At 38.0% G+C, this 20,183-nt stretch overlaps 1 protein-coding gene across 1 annotated transcript in view; it reads left to right on the forward strand.

Annotated features, from left to right (window-relative positions):
• LOC146318462 (potassium voltage-gated channel subfamily B member 2-like) overlaps nucleotides 1–20,012 on the forward strand; it is a 41,793-nt gene extending 21,781 nt beyond the window's left edge. Inside the window, exon 3 of the mRNA XM_084732643.1 lies at nucleotides 15,953–20,012. Coding sequence (XP_084588769.1) covers nucleotides 15,953–17,977 — 2,025 coding nt within the window. The 3' untranslated portion in view covers nucleotides 17,978–20,012. The remainder of the gene's footprint in view (nucleotides 1–15,952) is intronic.
• Nucleotides 20,013–20,183: the final 171 nt, after the last annotated feature.

The following is a 20,183-nucleotide window of genomic DNA, read 5'->3' on the forward strand; positions in this document are numbered from 1 at the left end:
CATAAGATACATGTTACACTTATTAATGATGGTTACTAAAAAGTTTTACTTTAATAGCTGGGTTGAATGTGTATTGTAAATATGTGTATTTCATTTCTTCATAGTCAAAAAGAAGATGTCAGATATCCACAGTAACATTCCTCCCAGGACAAACAACATCACTTCTGCAGTTCATCTGTGTCAAGCTTTTAATGTCACATATTCACTATTACATTTTTGATATCCAGAGTTAATATTTGATTCAATCCAACTGTTTGTCACATTTTTTACTTCAGATATATTCACGATGCATTTATAAATATCTGTAGTTTCATTGCTTCTATAGCCATGACTCTAATTGTAGATATCTGAAATTACATTTTCCAAGTGACAATGGAATTTTGTATTTTCAGAATTACACTATGGATATGTAGAATAGTTTTTCATTTAGGATGTCTGAAATTAAAATTCTGAGTAGTAACAACTGGATTGTAGATATCTGAAATGGGAGTTTCTCCTAGTATGAATTGTATTGCAGATATTCATTCTAGATATCAAAAATTGGAACTGTGGGTGGCTGAAATGAAAAATTTCATCTTCACATTGAGGGCAAAAGTCAGGTCATTTGTCCTGTAGGAAGAATATGTTTCTGAATATCTTTTTGACTAGGAGGACTTAAATTAGAGATCCATAATATAGCCTTGTTAGTCAATGTTACAAGAGCATCTTTTATGGATTGTTGAAGGATTTGACCATATCTTAAATTTTGTTTCGTACAATCAGAGCCATAAATATCTTGAAATATAAGTTCTACTAGTAGGGATGTTATTGTGGATATCTTTCATTTTCATTCTGACTGGTGAGAATGCAAAAAAATTATAATACTACAAATTATAATTACAGATAGGAGGCTGGATTGATTAAATGTTACAACAGCTTGTCATAGTATTCCAGCAGTCAAACTACAAGAAATGTTTTTCTTCTTCATAGTATTATATTGGCATTAAGCTTCTTAAGTGAAATCTTGATTATCTAATTATCATTTCAACACTTGCATGAGTTCTAAAATTCATCGTGAAATCCTGAGTGAACAGTGAGTCATGCATTGTGTTGTGAGCATTGTGCAGGAAGCATGTTTTCACAGACAGACAGACAGACAGACAGCAGTCACCACTAAATGGCTGCTCTGAGGTCTTTAGTTTACTGGCCCTGTGCCTTCAGAGAGCAGCGGCACAATGATGTGTATTCACTAATGTACTGTAGCTTTCCCATATTGACTGCTTTAATTCAGATGAGAATGATTTATCACTCCAGCAGGAGGAGAGACGGAGGCTGCTCCAAAGTGCTTTGCAAAGTTCATCCTGTACGCTGTAATTCTTTAGCTGGCAGATGTCTCCATGTCACACTGCTCGTTCAGTGTGTGTGAGTGTACCACAGATCACAAGCTGCCACGCTGTCTTTTTATGACTTATTTGTTCACTACTGTGTTTATCCTACAACAGACGTCAGTCATGTTTCATGCAGCTGATTCATGCTAAAATTAATACAGACCAAAGAGCTTACAAATGTAGCTCCTTACAGATTCATTCTGTGTGACCTTTTGTCAGATATCAGGTCAACTTCAGGTCGGGAGGTTAACATTCTGCAACAAAACAGAATCACATTAAATCTATTTCCCTGCCTCAGGGCCAAATGTAACACTATAAATGTATAAACCATTAATAAACATCCAGAAAGATCTTTTCAATATTGTAAATATGTTTTCCTACAGATAAGGAAGGAGTGTGAGGGATGCTGCTTCTGTAGGAAGTAGTCAACAGTGTCTCACAGCTAACTGTGTGTGTGCAGGTGACAGAGGCTTGTTCTGATGACAGCAGTGATCACACTGTATGTGAAACATCTCATCTATAGCAGATATAGCAATTATAGATATCATCAGTTGCTTTTCAACTAGTCAGAATTCCATGCCAACATATCTATAATGTTAGTAATTCTTATCAAAGATATCTCCAATTCATTTCTCACTATAGTAAAAATGCTCATTCCTGATGTCAACAATTCATTTCATACTAGTGGAAATGTCCACTGGAGATATCTGTAACTTAACTGCAACTGGTCAGCTTTTACTATTGACTTCTATTCAAACTCAATTAATAATCAATAATTCAATTTTGATGTGTTATCAGAATGAGAATCAAAATCTGAAATACTTTATTGATCCCTGGATGGGAATTCTAGCATATGTATATATATATATATATATATATATGTATAGAGTTTCTTTTTGATTCTCACATATTATAATATGACTATAGATTGATTTAAATGCACAGTATTAATAAATATATGCAGTAGTGATGCCAGTGTAACCAAAGTATTGCATTATTGAATTATTATTATTATTGCACATATTAAACAGTTGGAATTATTGCACATATAATCATATTTTTACATCAGTGTTGCAAATATGAAGATATAAAGAAAATTTAAATAATGTTTTGATGAAGTGTTATAATTCCAAGTTGACATATCCATGATGTAATTTTGACTAACTGCAATTTAAATTTAATGAGTTCTACAAACAAATACTCACTATTTGAAATGTTACTTATTGATGTCAACAATTGAATTCTCATATCAGTAATGCTATTCATGCTATTAATGCTAGTGTTCGTTTTAGATATCTACAACTGTTCTTTCACTACAGATATCATAAATGGAATTCTAAATATATACAATTCAGTTCTGACAAATCTAGACTGTCATTTCAGATCAGGCTATTTGAAATGAAGTTGTAACTTGTGATTGTGTGATTTATTATTGATTATTTCTACTGTTAACAAGTATATTTGAGAAATCTACTATTCCTTTTATAACCAGTCAATTTCAAACATCACAAAATGAATTTTTACTAGTGAAAAGTAAATAACTACCAGTCAGCCCTACTGATTAAATGTAAAAAAGGGTTTGCTGTAGTTGCCACAGTACTTCATGCATTGTACATAAGGCCACTGACGCAGGCTGAAGGTCAAAGATCTGACTCTAATGTGCAGCTGATGGAGGTTCTGCTTGGATCTTTTGAAAACCATCCCTTCCTTCCACCCGAAGCAGCTTTACCCCATGTAGCCTATACAATAAATGCTTTTATTTTATTTATTGTCTACCGTTTAGACCAAAAGTTTATATGGGTGAACCTGCTAAAAACAGGAGATCAGCTACTTTCTCACTGCCAGAAGATGAGTTTGACTTTCTGTTTTTTCTGGTGCGTCATGTTTAAAGTCACTACAGTACTTTTTATATCTTTTAGTTCAGTTTGTCTTTCTAATGTAGAGCAATGTTCAAGAGCTGAAACGTGTGGCTGAGATGACAAAGAGTCGTAGCAGTTGAGCAACAAGCTGTCATAGCATCATGCCAGAGAAGGGGCAAAAATTTGTTTCCATCACTGTTGGAACTGGAGCTGAAAAATACTGTGACATCATGTGAGCCAGAAGTGACTGCTGATTGTACCCTTTCCTACTGAAGACAAAAGCCAGATGTTAGTGTTTTTTTTACCCAGTGGAAAGAGGTGTTAAAGTAACTTTCAGCCACATTGTGTGGCCTTCGTCACAGGACGGATTTGCTCCATACCATCGATGATAATAATAATAATGAAAGTAATACAGACCACTCCACCCACTGATGAAGGCCAAATGTGTCTGAAAGCTCCACAAAAACAAAGCCAGTGGATCCATCTTTGATGAACCATCCAATTCTAAAGTGTGTTTCTTCTCAGTCCCACATAAAACAGAACTGCTTCCACTGAGAGCTGCTTTGTTTAGACAGAAGGCACATAACAGTGGCTCTGGATTCTATTCATTTATGCAGAAAAGGGCAGCAGTTAGTAAAATTTGCAAGCATTCCAATCATTTTTTGCAGGTCCACTGAGAGAAACTGCTTTTGCAAAAATATGAGGACTTGTTTTAATTTGCATTTTTTTAAGAGACTATTTTTTGCAATGTTTTTCACCCTGCTCCAATTAGCATGGGTCTAAATATGGACAGTGGTTCCAACCATTGAAGTTTTTCTTTTAAAGACATTAAACATGTTAGAACATAGTCGTTGAAAACATGAAAAGACTGAGAACTATGTAGTAATGAATTAGTAGTGCAGAGTTACAGTGTTCAGGATTTTTTGATCTGACCTGAAACATGGCTTGGTGATGTGCTGGAGCCATGGTCCCCCAACACCATATAAGCCCCAAGAACTGACCCACCAACAACACCACCTCCCCCTCCCCTCACCCTCCCTAACGGTCAGTTACAAACATACCTTCAGCGACTCTCTCAGTCCAGATCAGGCCAGCAGTTCACTTCAGCTCACTTCAGTTCCAACAACCTGACACAGAAGAAAAAAAAAAAATACCATCCTGTCACCGTCCTCTGTCTCTGGTGGCTCAAACATGTCTGGACATGTCCAGTAAAGCTTGATACTGCTTTGACACTGAGACAGTGGAGGGGACATGTCTCCAGAGAAAACTGATCAATTTTCATGATTTTGAGACCTAATTTCATATACTTAAAGATTTTTTAATCATTCAGATTTGGCTTGGTGGTTAATAACATGTTTCTGTGGTGTGACAAACAGGATTTTTAAGGTTGCAGACAGTCACCATGGAAATCCACAGAGACGTCAGCTGTATCAGCAGGCAGAAGCTCCATCAGATTCAGCTCCTGTGGAGCCACCAGATGTAGAGACCTCTTCACCCAAATGATCTTTGTTGTTCAGTTATTTATATTGTTTTTATTTGGTGACTCTCAGACTTTTACCAGGTTGGTCTGACACTAAAAAGTGTTTCCTTATATCAGTTTATGGGTATTTGTGTTGCAGTGGATGGGTCTACTGAACACAGTACAATTTCACCTTCATACCTGATATAGTTAGAAAAGGTGACTATAAAATTGTTTGCACTTCTTAGAAGGAATCTCACTGATGTGTTGTGTATTTGTTACTCAATGGTCCTTACTCTTTAAAAAGTAGCTTTGACATGAATATGATCATAATGCAGGATTTTGATTATTCTCCTTGTAGGCTTGAGAATAAATTGATGTTAAGTGCAGGTTTGGCCACCATCCTACATCTTTAAGAAGGTGGAGTGTTGGGGGTTTGGAGGGTTTTTCTTTAAGTGTGTGTGAGAATTTTTGTATATACAAAATATTTATATGATTACAAAGATCACAAAAAGCATCACATCAACAAAGATTCCTCACATGACCTTAAACCAACAGATCCACAGTGGGGCAGCTTCCGTGTTGGTTCAGTGTAGGTGTTGTAGTGATCACCCTGCCTGGATGGCTAATAACACTCCATGTTTGGCTAATTACAGCCCGGTGTGTCAAACAGAGCAGCAGAAGCTTCTCTTTGGAGTAATTACTGTAATTCTGACTCTGTCTTTTTGCCTTTATCTTCTGCTCCTCTTCTCTCTCTGTCTCTATCTTTGTGTGTTAATTGGGGACGACTGGTGCAACTGGGGACAAAAGCTGTCTCCCCAGAAGTAAAAATGTTGATTTTTGTGTCAGTGGTTCAGTTTAGGGTTAGGTTAAGCGTAGGGCAATAGTTGTTATGGGCAGGGGTTAGGGTTAATCTTCAAGAAATTAATGTAAATCTATGTAATGTCCCCAAAATGAGAGTGAACATGTGTGTGTGCATGTGTTTTGGTGTGCACAAAGTACAGCTGAACACCATCATCACAGCATCCACAGCCTAATGATACACAGAGTTTGTCTTGTTTAACACTGACTCAGGTCTCAAAAGGGTTCATGTAGTCTCTGTTTCTGTCTGAAGAAATCTCATACAATAGAAAACAAAGTCATACAATGTACTGTAAATGATTAAAAAATCTTATTTATTCCTTGAATATTTTCAAATTTTCATATTGTTTGTTCACCACCACCACCCTGAAAAACAAACTTAAAGGCACTGCACACACCAAAATCAAAAATACATATTTTCCCCCTGTCCTGTAGTCCTGTTGTATTCATCTAGATTTTCTAGATTTAGATCTAGAGTTTTGGAGATGTTGGCTGTACACATGACTCTGACTTTCTTTCTCCAGCAGAGAACTGGAACTACTTTCTTTCTAGTAGAAATTAAGTAGTTCCTATATGAATCTGCTCACAACAACTGGATTATCTTGAATAACCGTGTCATGATTTTTAGAAAAAGACCCTGGTTTTAAATTTTTGAAACATATTATTTTGGTGCTTTGAACACCACAAGCTGAGTGCCATTTAGTCCCATTATATTGGAGAGAAGGCAGACATCTCTGTGGTTGATATCTCCAAAACTCTCCAGATCACACCAAAACTATCTGGATGGATAAACAGCACTATGGGTCAGGGAAAAAATATGTATTTTTGACTCTGGTTTAGAAAGTCCACCTGCGATGAGGACTACATCATAAAACCGAGAGCTCTGGAACAGCTACTAAATGCACTTTGTGGTGTTTTATCAACTGCTGTTTCCAAGATCATGGATGAATTCTGAACCTCATTTATATAAACTGTATAAAGAGAATTCAGTAACACTTTCTATGACGGTCATGTATATAATTTTTTATAAGCACATTCATGAGACATTATAATGCATTTATAAGACTTTATAAAACTCTTTATAAATGTTAATAATGAGGCATGACACCTTACAGCATGTTTATAAAGTATCAGAACTGGTGGACATGCCAGATACACAGGTAACTAAATGCATTATAACAGATTATAGATTCTGAGTTTCTGAAATGGAATAACCATCAAGAATACACTATATCATGACTTTGTGAGCTTCAACTAAAGTGACAGTACTGCATAAGGTAATTATCAAATATATGACGTTTAAGACATTATTCCATTTCAGAGACTTAGAATTTCTAATCTGTTATGATGAGTTAGAACAGTTCACATGTGTCTTTATAACTGGCTATAATGTGCCATGTAACCCAGGACTCTTCTTTTAAACGCTGTTGTAACTTTGGCATGGAGCTATAAAGCATTATGAATGCTGAACTTATAGCACATTATGCCAACCACATATAACAGTTTAGAAACCTTGTTATAAGTTATAATGAATGATTGTAAACATTTTGAAAGAGTTTTTTAAACCTTGTAAAGGCATTGTAATGTCTTATGAATGGACTTGTAATGCATTATACTGTAGACATTACCTTCATAGAAAGTGTTACAGAAAAGTCTACCAAAGCACACATGTTGTCAGCAATGAGAGTAAAAATTTGAAATGCTATTGTGAGGGCTCAGGGGTAAATTCCCATCAGACGTGAGAGGATTAATTGATTAATTGATTATTAAATTAATTGGCATCTATTTTGATGATCGATTAGTCCATTGGAGTCATTTTTTAAGAAAGAAAGTACAATTTCTCTGATTTCAGCTTCTTAAATGTGAATATTTTCTGCTTTCTTTACTCCTCTCTGACAGTAAACTGAATATCTGAAGACGTATTGGACTTTAGGAAACACTGATTTATGGACCAAACAACTAATTAATTAGTGGAAAAAATAATCAACAGATTAATCAATAATTTGAATAATCATTATAGGAAACACTGTAATGTTTGGACCCATTTTTCAACTGACAAGATTGTGACATGATGAATTAATCAACTAGTTGCAATTCCCATCTAAAAACTTATTGGAAATTTGACAGAATTGTTCAAAAATGATTAGTCCTGTAATTCCTGTAATTGGTGGAAGGCAGGTTCAGCTCTCTACAGGGACAGGAGGTGGAGCATTCCATTCCTCTTCAGTATGAATCCACATTGTTAATGTTAGTCTCCTTCATATCACCTTAAACCCCCAAATTTTCTCCCAGAGATCTCCATGGCCTTCACCTCATCTTGGTTACAGCTGTTTCCAAGCACCCATACACACCCGCCTCAGTGCTACAGCGCACATCATTTCAACTGATATGTTAGTCTTGATTGATAATATCTGCAAAAGTAAATGCTGATGTGTTTATTTGTGAAATACTGCAACTTGAGGGTGCATGCTGGGAGTATCAGTGGGGAGATTTGATTTGGGGATTTGTTGATGTTACACTGTAGTGAATATCCATTACTGAAAGAGGGAACATGTCACTATTAACAGTGTGCTCCTGATGTTAATCACAGTGAGTGTAGAACATCTGGATGGATGAGTGAGTATGAGAGTGAGCTCAGTGTAACAGCAGATGAAAACAGCATGACTGGTGAAAGCAGCAGTGTTATAGATAAACTGTGTTGACCTCTGCACAAACAGCTGCAGTGGTGCATCAGATCCTGTCCCTATTGTTCCAGAAATACCTCCACATATTGATCAGGGCTTGGGTTTCTCCGCCCAGTCACTTTATCCTTTCTTTCATTCCATCTTGTGTTTTCTCCCTCCGTCAATTTCTTTCATTTCTTACCTCTCTCTCCCTCTCTCTCTCTCTCTCTCTCTCTCTCTCTCTCTCTCTGTCTGTCTCTCTCTCTGTCTCTCTCTCTCTCTGTCTAATCTGTAATTGTTCCTTCTCTCTTGCTTTTACTTCAGTTCAGACTTGGCTTTACCACGATTGACACTTGTCTGGCCCCTGATAGGCTGCTAGGTGGCCCTCCACCCATTTTCTGACTTATAATGAAAATAAATTGATTCTGACTGTTTTTCCCAGAAAGGGGATCAGCTCCCTGTAACTCTCACCTGTGGTGACACAGCTGACCTGCGGGGTCAGACTCACTGCGTGGCAGTGATGAGTGTGGATGACAAATCTGGAAATGTAAAATGTAAAATGAAAAATGGACAGATGAATTTCCTTATTTTGCCACCTCATACCATACTTGCCAACCCTCCCAGGTTTTCCAGTTTTTCATTGCCCTGTCCCTGTTTCCTCCTCGGATCAAGAGTCTTCCAATTTCTAACAAATTTCCACACTTTTTTTTCCTTTTCACTCTGACAAACTGTTTCTGGCACTGTACAGTGTGCATAAAACTGCCTAAAAGTCTTCTGCCAACATAGCTACACCAAACCACACAATGAAGAATTCCCAATTTGGAAGGAAAGTCTTAAAGGAAAGGAACATGCAAATCTGCTGCATCAGTTTTCTTTTAGGGGCAGGAGATTTACTCAAGTTCACACCAGAGGGGCAACTTATTCTGTATTCTCACTTGAGGATTAAAAGTAAGAAAGTATTTAACATAAAAATACTGTTGCAGTGTGTTTTGATATTTTTTTTATTATTATTATTATTATTATTCTCTAAAAGTCACCAAAATGTAGGAAACAAAGTCTCTGAAACTATTTTTTTTCCTAAATCTTCCATATTTTTGAGGTCTCAAGTATGCCTCATTCTGATCCTATACCTGTATGTTTCATTTACCAGATGACAGTTGCTGCATGCAAAGTTGCTATTATCGAATACTATCACAAAGTCAAAGTTACAAGTCAAAAAAATGCTGATTACTAATGTTTGTTTAATAATTGACCCCTGACCTGCTGTCATTTTGCCAAAGTTGAGTATCCCTGCTGTAAACTAACCATTAGATATAAGAAACGGGCATACTCTTTATTGTATACTCCAAATCAAAATAAAAGGAAGAGAGAAGGAATAATACAAATTTTGTTAACAATATGTAGACTCAATATTTTCAAGAACACCTTACTTGCAATTTTTCTTTATTGGATATGATGAGAATTTTAATTTGACTCCCCATGAGCCCCATAAAGTCTGCACAGGATCATCTCCTGATGCTATTTGGAGACCATCAGCTATAAACCAGTTCAAAGATTAGGGGAAAATGTCAGTATGTTATTATCTGAAGTATTCTTTCATTTTTTTTTTTTTAGGCATTTCCACAAGGTTTGCAGATGTGCATCAACACATAATGTCTCACATGACTTATTGATATACCAAGGCACTGATAAAGAGGCACACAATAAATTGGAAAATAGTAAAAAATATTATTATTATTATTTTTTTTTTGTTGTTATTATTTGATTCATAACTTAACATTTAATCACACTACAGCCCTACTAATGTGACTACAACAGTTTATGATACAGTACAGCTACACAAAGTCCACGTCTACACTTTTGAGTGCTCGTTTACACTGACCTCCACCTTACCCATGAGTCTCACACAATCCTATTATACATTCATGATATTTCATCACATTAAGTTACATAGTATAGAAAAAAAATCTGAATAAAACTGAGCCCTTATATCATGTTTCTAGCTGCGTTGAATGCCTCCTCTCTGGTCTCCAGCATACCGTATCCTGCACCGCTCATCCCAGCAACTGAGAGCTTTATTACAGAGTGATTGATGAAATGATTATTAGACAGTACATCTTTAATTGGACCTGAAAAGTTGAGCCTGAAAAGGGCAAAGCCTGACAAAATTCTGTCTGAACCCGACCTGAACCCGTCCCTCATCAGCATATTTCAGCCCGAACCCAATTACAGCCCGACATTTTTCTTAATAAGCTTTCTACTATGTACCAAACAGTAGGAGTTGGCAGTGACAGGAACAATACATGGGGGAATTTTGAACAGCCAACTGGCAAAATTGGGAAGAAAAATAAAAAAAATTACGACTACCACTACTACTAATAAAGCTACAGCCCAAACCCAACGTAAGCCCATGAAGTATATGAGAAATACAGCCAGACCTGACCCAAACCCATCAGGTCCCACCTGGTTCAGGCACAGAGTTAAAGCTCCAATAGTCAGAGTGTGTGCTGGTTCTTCTTAACAGCAGTACATGCTGATAACCACAGTCTTTGAATATAGGCAAAATCCTGCCCTGAATCATCATTTGCCATAACTTCTGGAGAGCAGTTCTTTTATAATCTTCTTGAAGTAGCTTTTGTGCCTTTATTTTGAAAGTCTAGCCACATGTTTGCTTTTTATTTCTACTTACCTGATGTCAGAGTTCTGCGGGTGCAAAACTGATGCCAGAGCAGTACCTACAGCATCATAGACTTAAGTGCAGGACTACTGACCAAGCTGCCATATGAACTTGAGGAGTTGTTAGTGAGAACGTGTTGGGATGTATACAGAAGCAGGTTTCAGGAGTACCCAGCCTGTCAGGGAGGAAATGTTGCAGGACTGTACAAGTCATGAAGAAGCAGATTATGACAGTAGATTTTGTTCATGATGACAAAACTTCATTAACACTGACTTTCCTCAGCCTTTATCTCTATTTGAGGAAGTGTTTCACTGTTTCTAAATGTTTGTTAGTCGAGTGGAGCTCTGTTTTTTTTTTTTTTTTTTTTGAGTGACTCACTATGATACAAACTCAAAGTGTTATTGATCAGCTGAATCTTAAATGTGGAGCCTCCATTAATTCTTCCTCCACTGTACAGCTTCTAAAGCAGCTTGTGTGTTCCTGGTACTACTTTAAATCTGCCCTGGGTGCCAAGGTCACAGCATTTGGCAGCCATTAAGCCATTAAGACGCTGCAGGGTGGACATACTTTGATACACCTGCCCTCTACTTCCCTTTGTCCCGTCACCCCTTGGCTCTCAATCATTTTCTCTCTCATCTTTCTTTCTGTTTTCTTTTTTATTGCTTGCCTATGCACTTTTGCCCAAAACTCTTGTTTTTGTCTGACACAAAAAACAAAGTGACTCAGTCTGCATGAGGATTATTAAGCAGCAGGAACAGTGTACACTGTGTAATGCTGTAATGCTCAGTGTCCTTTGACATGACTCTGATAGACCAGACACTCCATCATCCGGAAACAGCCTAGACAATTCTTCCATCACATGATTTCACAGGAACTCTCTCTATAGTCACAAGGACACTTGTCAAAGTAAAATAAATAATGTAAATACAATAATTAAAGTGCCAACATGAAGATTAATGATGCCTTTTTCTAACTGCACATCAGTCACACAGTCACTGCCGCTTAATCCATCCCAGCAGCGTTTAAATAAATAACTTGACTTCTACTTTAGTTTAAGAGTGGCACATTATCTGCATGTCTTTAAATTCAATAAAGCCATATTTATTAAAAACATAAAGAAGTGCTAGTAATTGATTCAAATTAGCCACAGTTTCATATGCAGTCCACAGTGTGTACATTTAAAAACAGTAAAAAAAAACAAAACAAAACTGCTAAAACATGAAAGAGATAGACTTACAGATTCATTATGCTATATTCTTAATCTGTCATTAAAGGATTAATACTTAAATCAGCTCTGGATCTCATTAGGTTTAACTTTTAGGAGAGCCCTCTTTATATTGAAGTCATCACCAAATGACAATTATATGTTAAAGTAATAGTATTAGAAAATAAATTGCAAAATGGATAGATAGATGAGTAAGTGTAATAACAATGAAAAATGAGAAAATATATGTCTTTAAATATTAAAATTTTGCAGTTCTATTTTAAATTTCAGTTACTGTGTTCTATTATATTGATTTAACATAATAATTATTACAATTTATCATCTACAGACAGAATATAGAAACATAATAATTAATTTAATTTAATTTAATTATTTTATCTTTTATTTACTTTTTTTTTTACATTTACTGAATTTTTAAAGTTTGTTAATTGATGAAATACAGAGAGAGCTGATCAGTATTACAGGGGCACACTCCAGACCTCCATAGAGTTGATGGTTACATGCTATCAACACGAGGTGTGGGCTGCATCTGGATTGAGTGTATTGATCATACAGCATGGTGACAGTGCATGTTTACAAGGATGTTGCTAATTACATTGGAGATGGAGATTTAGATTACATATGAGATAGCACATGAAGTTTTGAAGTCTTGATATCTCCAAACATATCATCTTGTCAGAAAAGACAGCCACTGTTCACATTATGTGAATAGAAAAGGGAAAATCCTACTCCTTGAACTGATCTGAAAACAGCTCTACAACCATCATGCCCCCACCCCAGAGTTATCATAGTTTTATATTTTTGTATTTTTATTTTCTTTTTAATTTTGATTTTCTTTTTTTTATTTCATAGTTTTATCATTTCAAAATGTTTAGTTTTATAGCAATATAATAAAAACACAACTCTTTGTGAAGGCAGCTGACTCACAGTCATGTAGAGATCTCAGTCTCCAACAACAGATGCACCAATGCTTCCTTGTGTCTGTTGTGTTGATAAATCGACTAAAAAGACATTTCTTGTATATTTTTATTAAATTTTGTATATTTTTATTTAATTTTAGTTAGTTTGTAAGTACTCAGCATTTCAGTTTTATTTTTTCCACAGTCTAGATTTTAGTTAACTATAATAACCTTGATGCTAAAACACATTTTATTGCTTATAATCAATGGTACACTAATTAAAGCAGGTAGTGTATCAAAGGCTTCATACATTTACAATATACAGTATGCAAATCTATGTGCTAGCTCTATGCTCTATGTGCTGTGTGTTGTTCTCTTTGTTTTCACCATCTAGAAATTTCTGATGCAGTCCCCCAGTTATTATCTACTTATTTCTTCTGAGCTTTTTTTTTTAAAATTGTTATTGTATTTTGATATTAAGCATTTTGAGGGGGTGTTCAACTATTGCTTGATTCTTCCTGTTGGGGGAGGAAAGAATGAGTAAACACTTCTAACCTCTCTCTATCCTTTCTATAGATAGCAACGCAATCCTATTACAATTATCCTGAAATGTCCTAGCAAGGGCTGCAGAGAGAAGACTCAGAGCGCACATGCCTCAGCTCAGAAACTATAGAGTTTTCCGTTCGTTTTTTCAGCAGAGGTGTGCACTTTATTCTCAGCAACCATAAAACACAGCTGTTACCAATGATACTAATTAAGGTTCTCTTTCCTTCAGGTCAAACAGAGTCAGGGGGCTGCTATTGTGCATGTTGGCTCACTGGAGAGGCTCTGTTACACTAAATGGAACAATTAGTTTCATTGGTAACACCTGTGTTTATCCTATTATTTCATGTCAATATGCCTGCTGTGCAAAAACAAATGTTTATTAGGGAGTAGTGTTGAACTTCAATCCATTGTCCAGGTGAGCCATGATGAGAAAAGTGAGATTAGTGTAGCTTCAATCAGCCAGGAGCAGAACAGGAAGGGCCTGGGGTGCAAAAACTGTCTCAAAAAATTCAATGATTATCTGTGACATTAAATATGCAGGGGGACTTACTCTGCCACATTTTACTCAGCAATTTGCAAAATATTCATGCTTGAATGTCTGGTGGCCCTGGGGACCAATTGTTGCTAGTGCACTCTGGGAAAAATGTACCAACCAGTAAAAGAGCCTGTTAGAGCAGTTGATACCAAAAGAAGAAGCTCTAAAAGAGAATGTTGCAGTTAAGTTACCAATCAATCAAGAAAATATATTATATAAGTACAGTTTAAGTAAGTCAAGTACAATTTTAAGGGGACTTCAATATGAAAAATGATAATGAGTGTTTACTTTGTAAAACCTGGACTTGTATTTAACTACATTCCCGGGGGAATAGATAAACTTCTTCTACTTTTGATACTTTAAGTTTATCTCACTGATATTTCATTCTAAATTTTTAAATTCAGAACTTTTACTTTTTACATTGCTTTATTGGTACTTTTACTTATATAAAGGACAAGAGTACTTCTTCTAGAACTTAAGGAACTCATGTCAAATTATTTCTTGGTAATGGACATTTAACAGTTCTTTTATACAGTGACTAGAATTTAGCAGACTGTATTTTAAAGGGATGTTCCAGTAATTTAGAATTGTACTTTAATTATGTTGTGGGACTCACAAGAAACTATATATATTATAAAAAGAATTTTCAAAATTGATACTACAGAGGCAAAAAAAAAGGCTTCATCAAGTCCAAAGATGCTGAATCCTACACTTCCCATACTGCAACATGATTTCATCTTTAAGGTTATTTTCTCACACTGAGCAAAGCTCCTCCAGAGACACAGAGGACATTATACAACTGTTTTCTCAGGCAAAGGAGTGCTAACTTTGATTAGAAGGGTAGTTCAGCCACCAGCACTCAATGAAGGAATCTGCCTGTCCCTGTACTCAGCCTGCTTCCCCTCACCAAACCAGCGCCCAGCTGCAGAGTCTTCAGAGAATTTCTGCAGGTGGCAGGACAGAGTTGTATCTAATGTCTGAGATGTAGAGAGTGAACAAAAAGGCTGACAGGACCATCAGGGAACATGACTGTTAAAGTGCTGCCCAGCCTGTCCAGGTGATCATAGGCACAGTGAGGCAGGAAGATGATGGTGTCTTCCACTCCAGCCTCTGGGTGGTAGGGTCCGGTCATGGTTTAACCAGGGGCTGTAGGTGTGACAGAACCACCCTCTCCACAGACTTCATCATGTGAGAAGTCAGCAAGTTCACCTTTGCAAACTGAAGTCATGAGTAGAAAATGGTAACAGGCTGGCTGTCACTATGCATAACATGACACAGCTTTTACAGCTAAATCATCTTAAGACCTTTGCTGACCATTCCTCTAGTGCCACCCTCAGGACAAAGCTTTTTTACCTCGCTGCGAAGGCTCTCAGAGAGCTGGTGTTTAAATGCATGTTACATATTTATACAGTATGTTATATGTCTGATGAACAGTGCAGCTGCTAGGAGCCACTGGACCTTTTCCTTTTCAAATGATCAGCTAACATCTGTTTTTGTAAGTGAACCCTTTAAAAATTATATCATCTAAAAGACTTGGTGCAATTTTTTTATTAGTCATCATGCATTTTGCAGAAGACCAGAGGTTCACTGTAGGACTAAAACACAAAGACACAAAGGTCAGCTGAGGCTGGTGAGAATAATATTAGTGCTGGATCTTTTTGGTCATAAAACAAAGAAAATATTGGACAAATTGAAATTTAAACTTAATGATGATTTCACAGTGGTAGATAAAAAGTCGTGGGTTCACCAAAGTCATTACAGTCCATCCTGTAGGAAATAGGAATGTGTGTACCAATTTATAGTAATCTATTCAATAATTTTGTGCCTAATAGTAACCCACAATCTTGTCTTTGTCTTTCAGGTCCTGGCTATGATCTCCATCCTATTTATCATCATTTCCACCATCTCACTGTCCCTCAACACCCTCCCGGAGCTCCAGGTGGTAGATGAATTTGGTCAGTTCAATGACAACCCCAGCTTAGCCCATGTGGAAGCTGTCTGCATTGCCTGGTTCACCATGGAGTACATGCTGCGCCTGCTCTCAGCACCCAACAAGTGGAATTTCATCAAAGCACCACTGAACATCATTGATTTGCTGGCTATCCTGCCTTACTATGTGACCCTTTGCCTAACTGAGTCAAACAAGAGTGTGATGCAGTTCCAGAATGTGCGCCGTGTGGTTCAGATCTTCCGAATTATGAGGATCCTGAGGATCTTGAAGCTGGCCAGGCACTCCACAGGACTTCAGTCTTTAGGCTTCACTTTGCGAAGGAGTTATAATGAATTGGGTCTCCTGATCCTCTTCTTAGCCATGGGAATTATGATCTTCTCTAGCTTGGTGTTCTTTGCTGAAAAGGATGAGGATGCAACCAAATTCACTAGTATCCCTGCCTCTTTCTGGTGGGCTACTATTACTATGACCACTGTTGGTTACGGAGACATCTACCCACAAACCCTGCTGGGCAAGATTGTGGGAGGGCTCTGCTGCATTGCAGGTGTGTTGGTCATTGCCCTTCCCATCCCAATCATTGTCAACAACTTCTCTGAGTTCTACCGAGAGCAGAAGAGGCAGGAGAAGGCCATCAAGAGGAGGGAAGCTCTTGAAAGAGCCAAACGGAGTGGGAGCATCATTTCTATTAACCTAAAGGATGCTTTTGCACGTAGTATGGAACTCACAGATGTGTTGGTGGAAAAGAGAGAGGACAGTAAGTGTCCTGTGGACAATCATCTGTCACCTAGTCGCTGGAGCTACCACAAACACTATAGCAATGCAGAAGTGGGTAGCCCAGGCAAGTCCCAACATTCACATTACCATGAAGTGGCTCAGCTGGGCTCCCCTGAGCGAGCCAAACCCTCACCGAACAAAGCTACCCCTCAACATCTCAGTGTAAAGCGTCTGGATGACTCTGTCAAAGACAAGGCAACCATCCCAGAGCAGAAAGAAAAAATGATTGAGGAGCAGATGGAAATGAAAGTACTGACCTCAACTCAAGCCCGGCAAACTTCACCTGAAGTTAACATTGCTAGAAGATCCTCTAATGTGGCTGATAATTTTTCAGTGGAAAGAGGAGAAAGAAGCACTCTGCTCCCCAGTGCTGAAGGGTGTCCAGCTAGTGCCAGACACCAGCGTATCCCCCCTCCCTTGGATCTAAGTCAGATCAGCACTAAGGAGGTGAACAAGGGCCCTGACAGCCTCCAGCCAATGACCATCATTAAAGAGGGTTTGTATGAGTTTGTGTCCAGTCCCAGAGGAAGTGGGACTGGAGATGTAGGTTTGGTGCCACAGAATGTGGAAAGCTTTGGGATGACCTATGACAGCATCTGCAGCTCCTTGCAAGATTATAACAGCCCTCAAAAGTCAAGAGCCATCAAGGTTGATTTCATTGGATCTGATGATGATGTGCTAATGGCGGTGATGACACCTGTGGCGACCCCAGCCTCTGCTGGCTCAGCCAAGCTGGCTCAACTACTTTCTGACGACATGGTTTCCAGGTTTTCTACATCTCCTAGCTCCGTAACCCAAGAAGGAAAGTCTCCACTGGCAATCCTGCAATCTGCGTCTCTGGCCCAGCAATCTGTCAGTCCAAGCAACTCCCAGGGGGGAGGTGAAGGCTCAGCAGCCAGAAGCTTAGAAGGTGAAGGGCAGCTCACGGGCTTAAGCCACCAGGGAAGGAATCACATGGATAGGTCTGCTGTCGGCTCAGGCAACAGTCCTAGCCCACTCTCATCTAAAGCCTGCCCGCTCAACTGCACCCAGGAGCTAGTAACTATGGAGGTAGGGGAAGAGGGAGAAGGGGGTGAAGGAGAAGAACAGAGTGGAGAGAAGCGAGAAAACCACATTGATTTGGACAGAAGCCTGACACCGCCCTGTGAAACAAGCATGTGAGCTCAAAAGTACAGAAAGGTTCATAGACAGGGATGCCAAATGGATGGGTGGAGGAAAAGGTCAATGGGATGGATGACAGCAGCTACCCAGAATAAAACGTAACAACTATTACCTAGTGTGGACAAAGACACATTCATTAAAGTATTAACTAAATTGTCATAACAGTTGTTGTAGTTTTTCTGGAGAGATGCACTTGTCAAATCCCACAAGACTTTTGGACTCTCATCTCTGCTTTGACCAGCTCTGCTGTCAGGAAGCAGACACCTCTGCAGTGTTGTCACATGGCTTTATTACTGGACAGTGGTGGAAGTCAGAAGCATGTGCCCACTGTCTGGGTCATTTGAAAGTCACTGTCTCATTGTCAGTGTCATTGACTTAATCTCTGAAGACCAGACTGATATGCTGCGGAGCAAAACAGTGACAATTGATTGATCTTTTAGGGCTCACATGTGAGCATAAATGAAGCCTTGTGTGAATGAGAATATTTACGACTACCCTGAAGAGTTTTTGTGTAGCTCAACAGGTATAATTTACAGTTTCCTATTGCTTGCTATTTAGGCCTATTTCTTATAATGGACTAATAACACCAAGGAAAGACAGAAGGTGGAAGGAAATCATACTTTTTTTACAATCGCCTGAGCAACTTTTGAAAATGTATCTTTTACAAGACTTGAAAATACAGTTAATTATTCTGTATTATGGGTCTTGCTAGCTCATCATTTTGTTGGGCCAGGTACTGTATTCTTGTAAGGAGACCCAGAGCAAAAACAAGCACATGATACAGGACTAAAAGTCCCACTCTTGTCACTTCATTGGACACAAATATCATTGTATGCTCCAAGAGGACATATGCATTTGCCGTATCCTGAACACTGATATTTGTCCCATCGTTTCAACAATGTATGTTCTGTTTTTTTGTTTTTAATTTTTGTTTTTCCTTTTTCTGTAATACCTGAATGAAAGCAGGGTCTTGAAGGTGAAAAGGGAACAGAGTAGCGAAGCAAACGCTATTGTATTCACTGCTAGATCGCTGTTTGATTACACTTCTAAAATCCTAAAAAATGACATAGCTTAGAATACAGCACCATACTGCATAATTGCAACGATACAGGTGAAATGAGCAGACATATTACAACATAAAGACAGAAAGGAAAGCGCACAAAGACAGTGGACAAGTCCACTGATAATTCATGTGTGGGTCATCACACAATACCTGTGTGCCAGCTCAGGGGCTCCTCCTTCAGTGTTATGTACTTCTATACTGAATGTGTCATAACTGGCTGATGAGGCTTGAGTTATTCCAAAGGAACCTCCAAATATGGCTGAGAAATAACCTTCTCTTCCCATCCTTTATAAAAACATTCACGGGCCACTTGTGTAACGTGTGTATTCAGGCAACCCTCCTCAGTTAAGTAATATCAAGTGAGTATGTGGTGTTACAGTTGATAAAGAGCACCTAAACACACCATCTGTTTTGTCTCTGTGAGACTAGTGTCTTATTAATGGATAATTCTGGTTTCTTATAACTGCAGTCTTGTGCTGACCATCTTTTCTATTTGTAATATAAACTCTGTATTAACCAAGTTAAAAGCTGAGATCTAAACATCTGTCTAAAAGAAGAGGAAACGTTAGACATGAGACAGGTTGGAAACAAACCAACATGTCATACATATGTGGAAGAGAAAACAAGGGCAAACTGTCCAAATATCACCCAAACAACCATTACAGTTTACAGACCCATCACTCTCCTCAGGGCCTCTGTTAGGCCTTTTTCACAGCCCTGTTATGGTTCAGGCACCTAATGTTGAACTGTTCTGTTCTTTTCATCCAAAAATTCATTGGTTTAAAACCCAAACCAAAGGGGGCATGTCATTTTCCTCATCTTTGATTACAATGGTTCTGCTCAACACTAAACTAAACTAAACACTAAACCTGGGCTTATTTGTTAAGTATTACCAAGTTTCCAAGAATCTCGAATGGAACCATTTTAAGAACAAGAGCTTATGCGGTGGAAAGGGCCTTGTATGTTTCAAACAAAGTAATGGAGAAGTAGGCCTCATCCTACAACTTGTGTAACTTTTTCGAACCAACAACCTGATAATCACACAACGATGAGCCAGATGTGTGGAAGTGTGAGAGCAGAAAAGGTTTAAACTTCTCTCCATTGTGAGCATATCACAATGAATGCATTCAAGAAGAGCTCATC

This window comes from Lutjanus erythropterus, chromosome 12 (genome assembly GCF_056507025.1).
Source record: "Lutjanus erythropterus isolate fLutEry1 chromosome 12, fLutEry1.hap2, whole genome shotgun sequence".
Lineage (NCBI taxonomy): Eukaryota > Metazoa > Chordata > Actinopteri > Lutjaniformes > Lutjanidae > Lutjanus > Lutjanus erythropterus.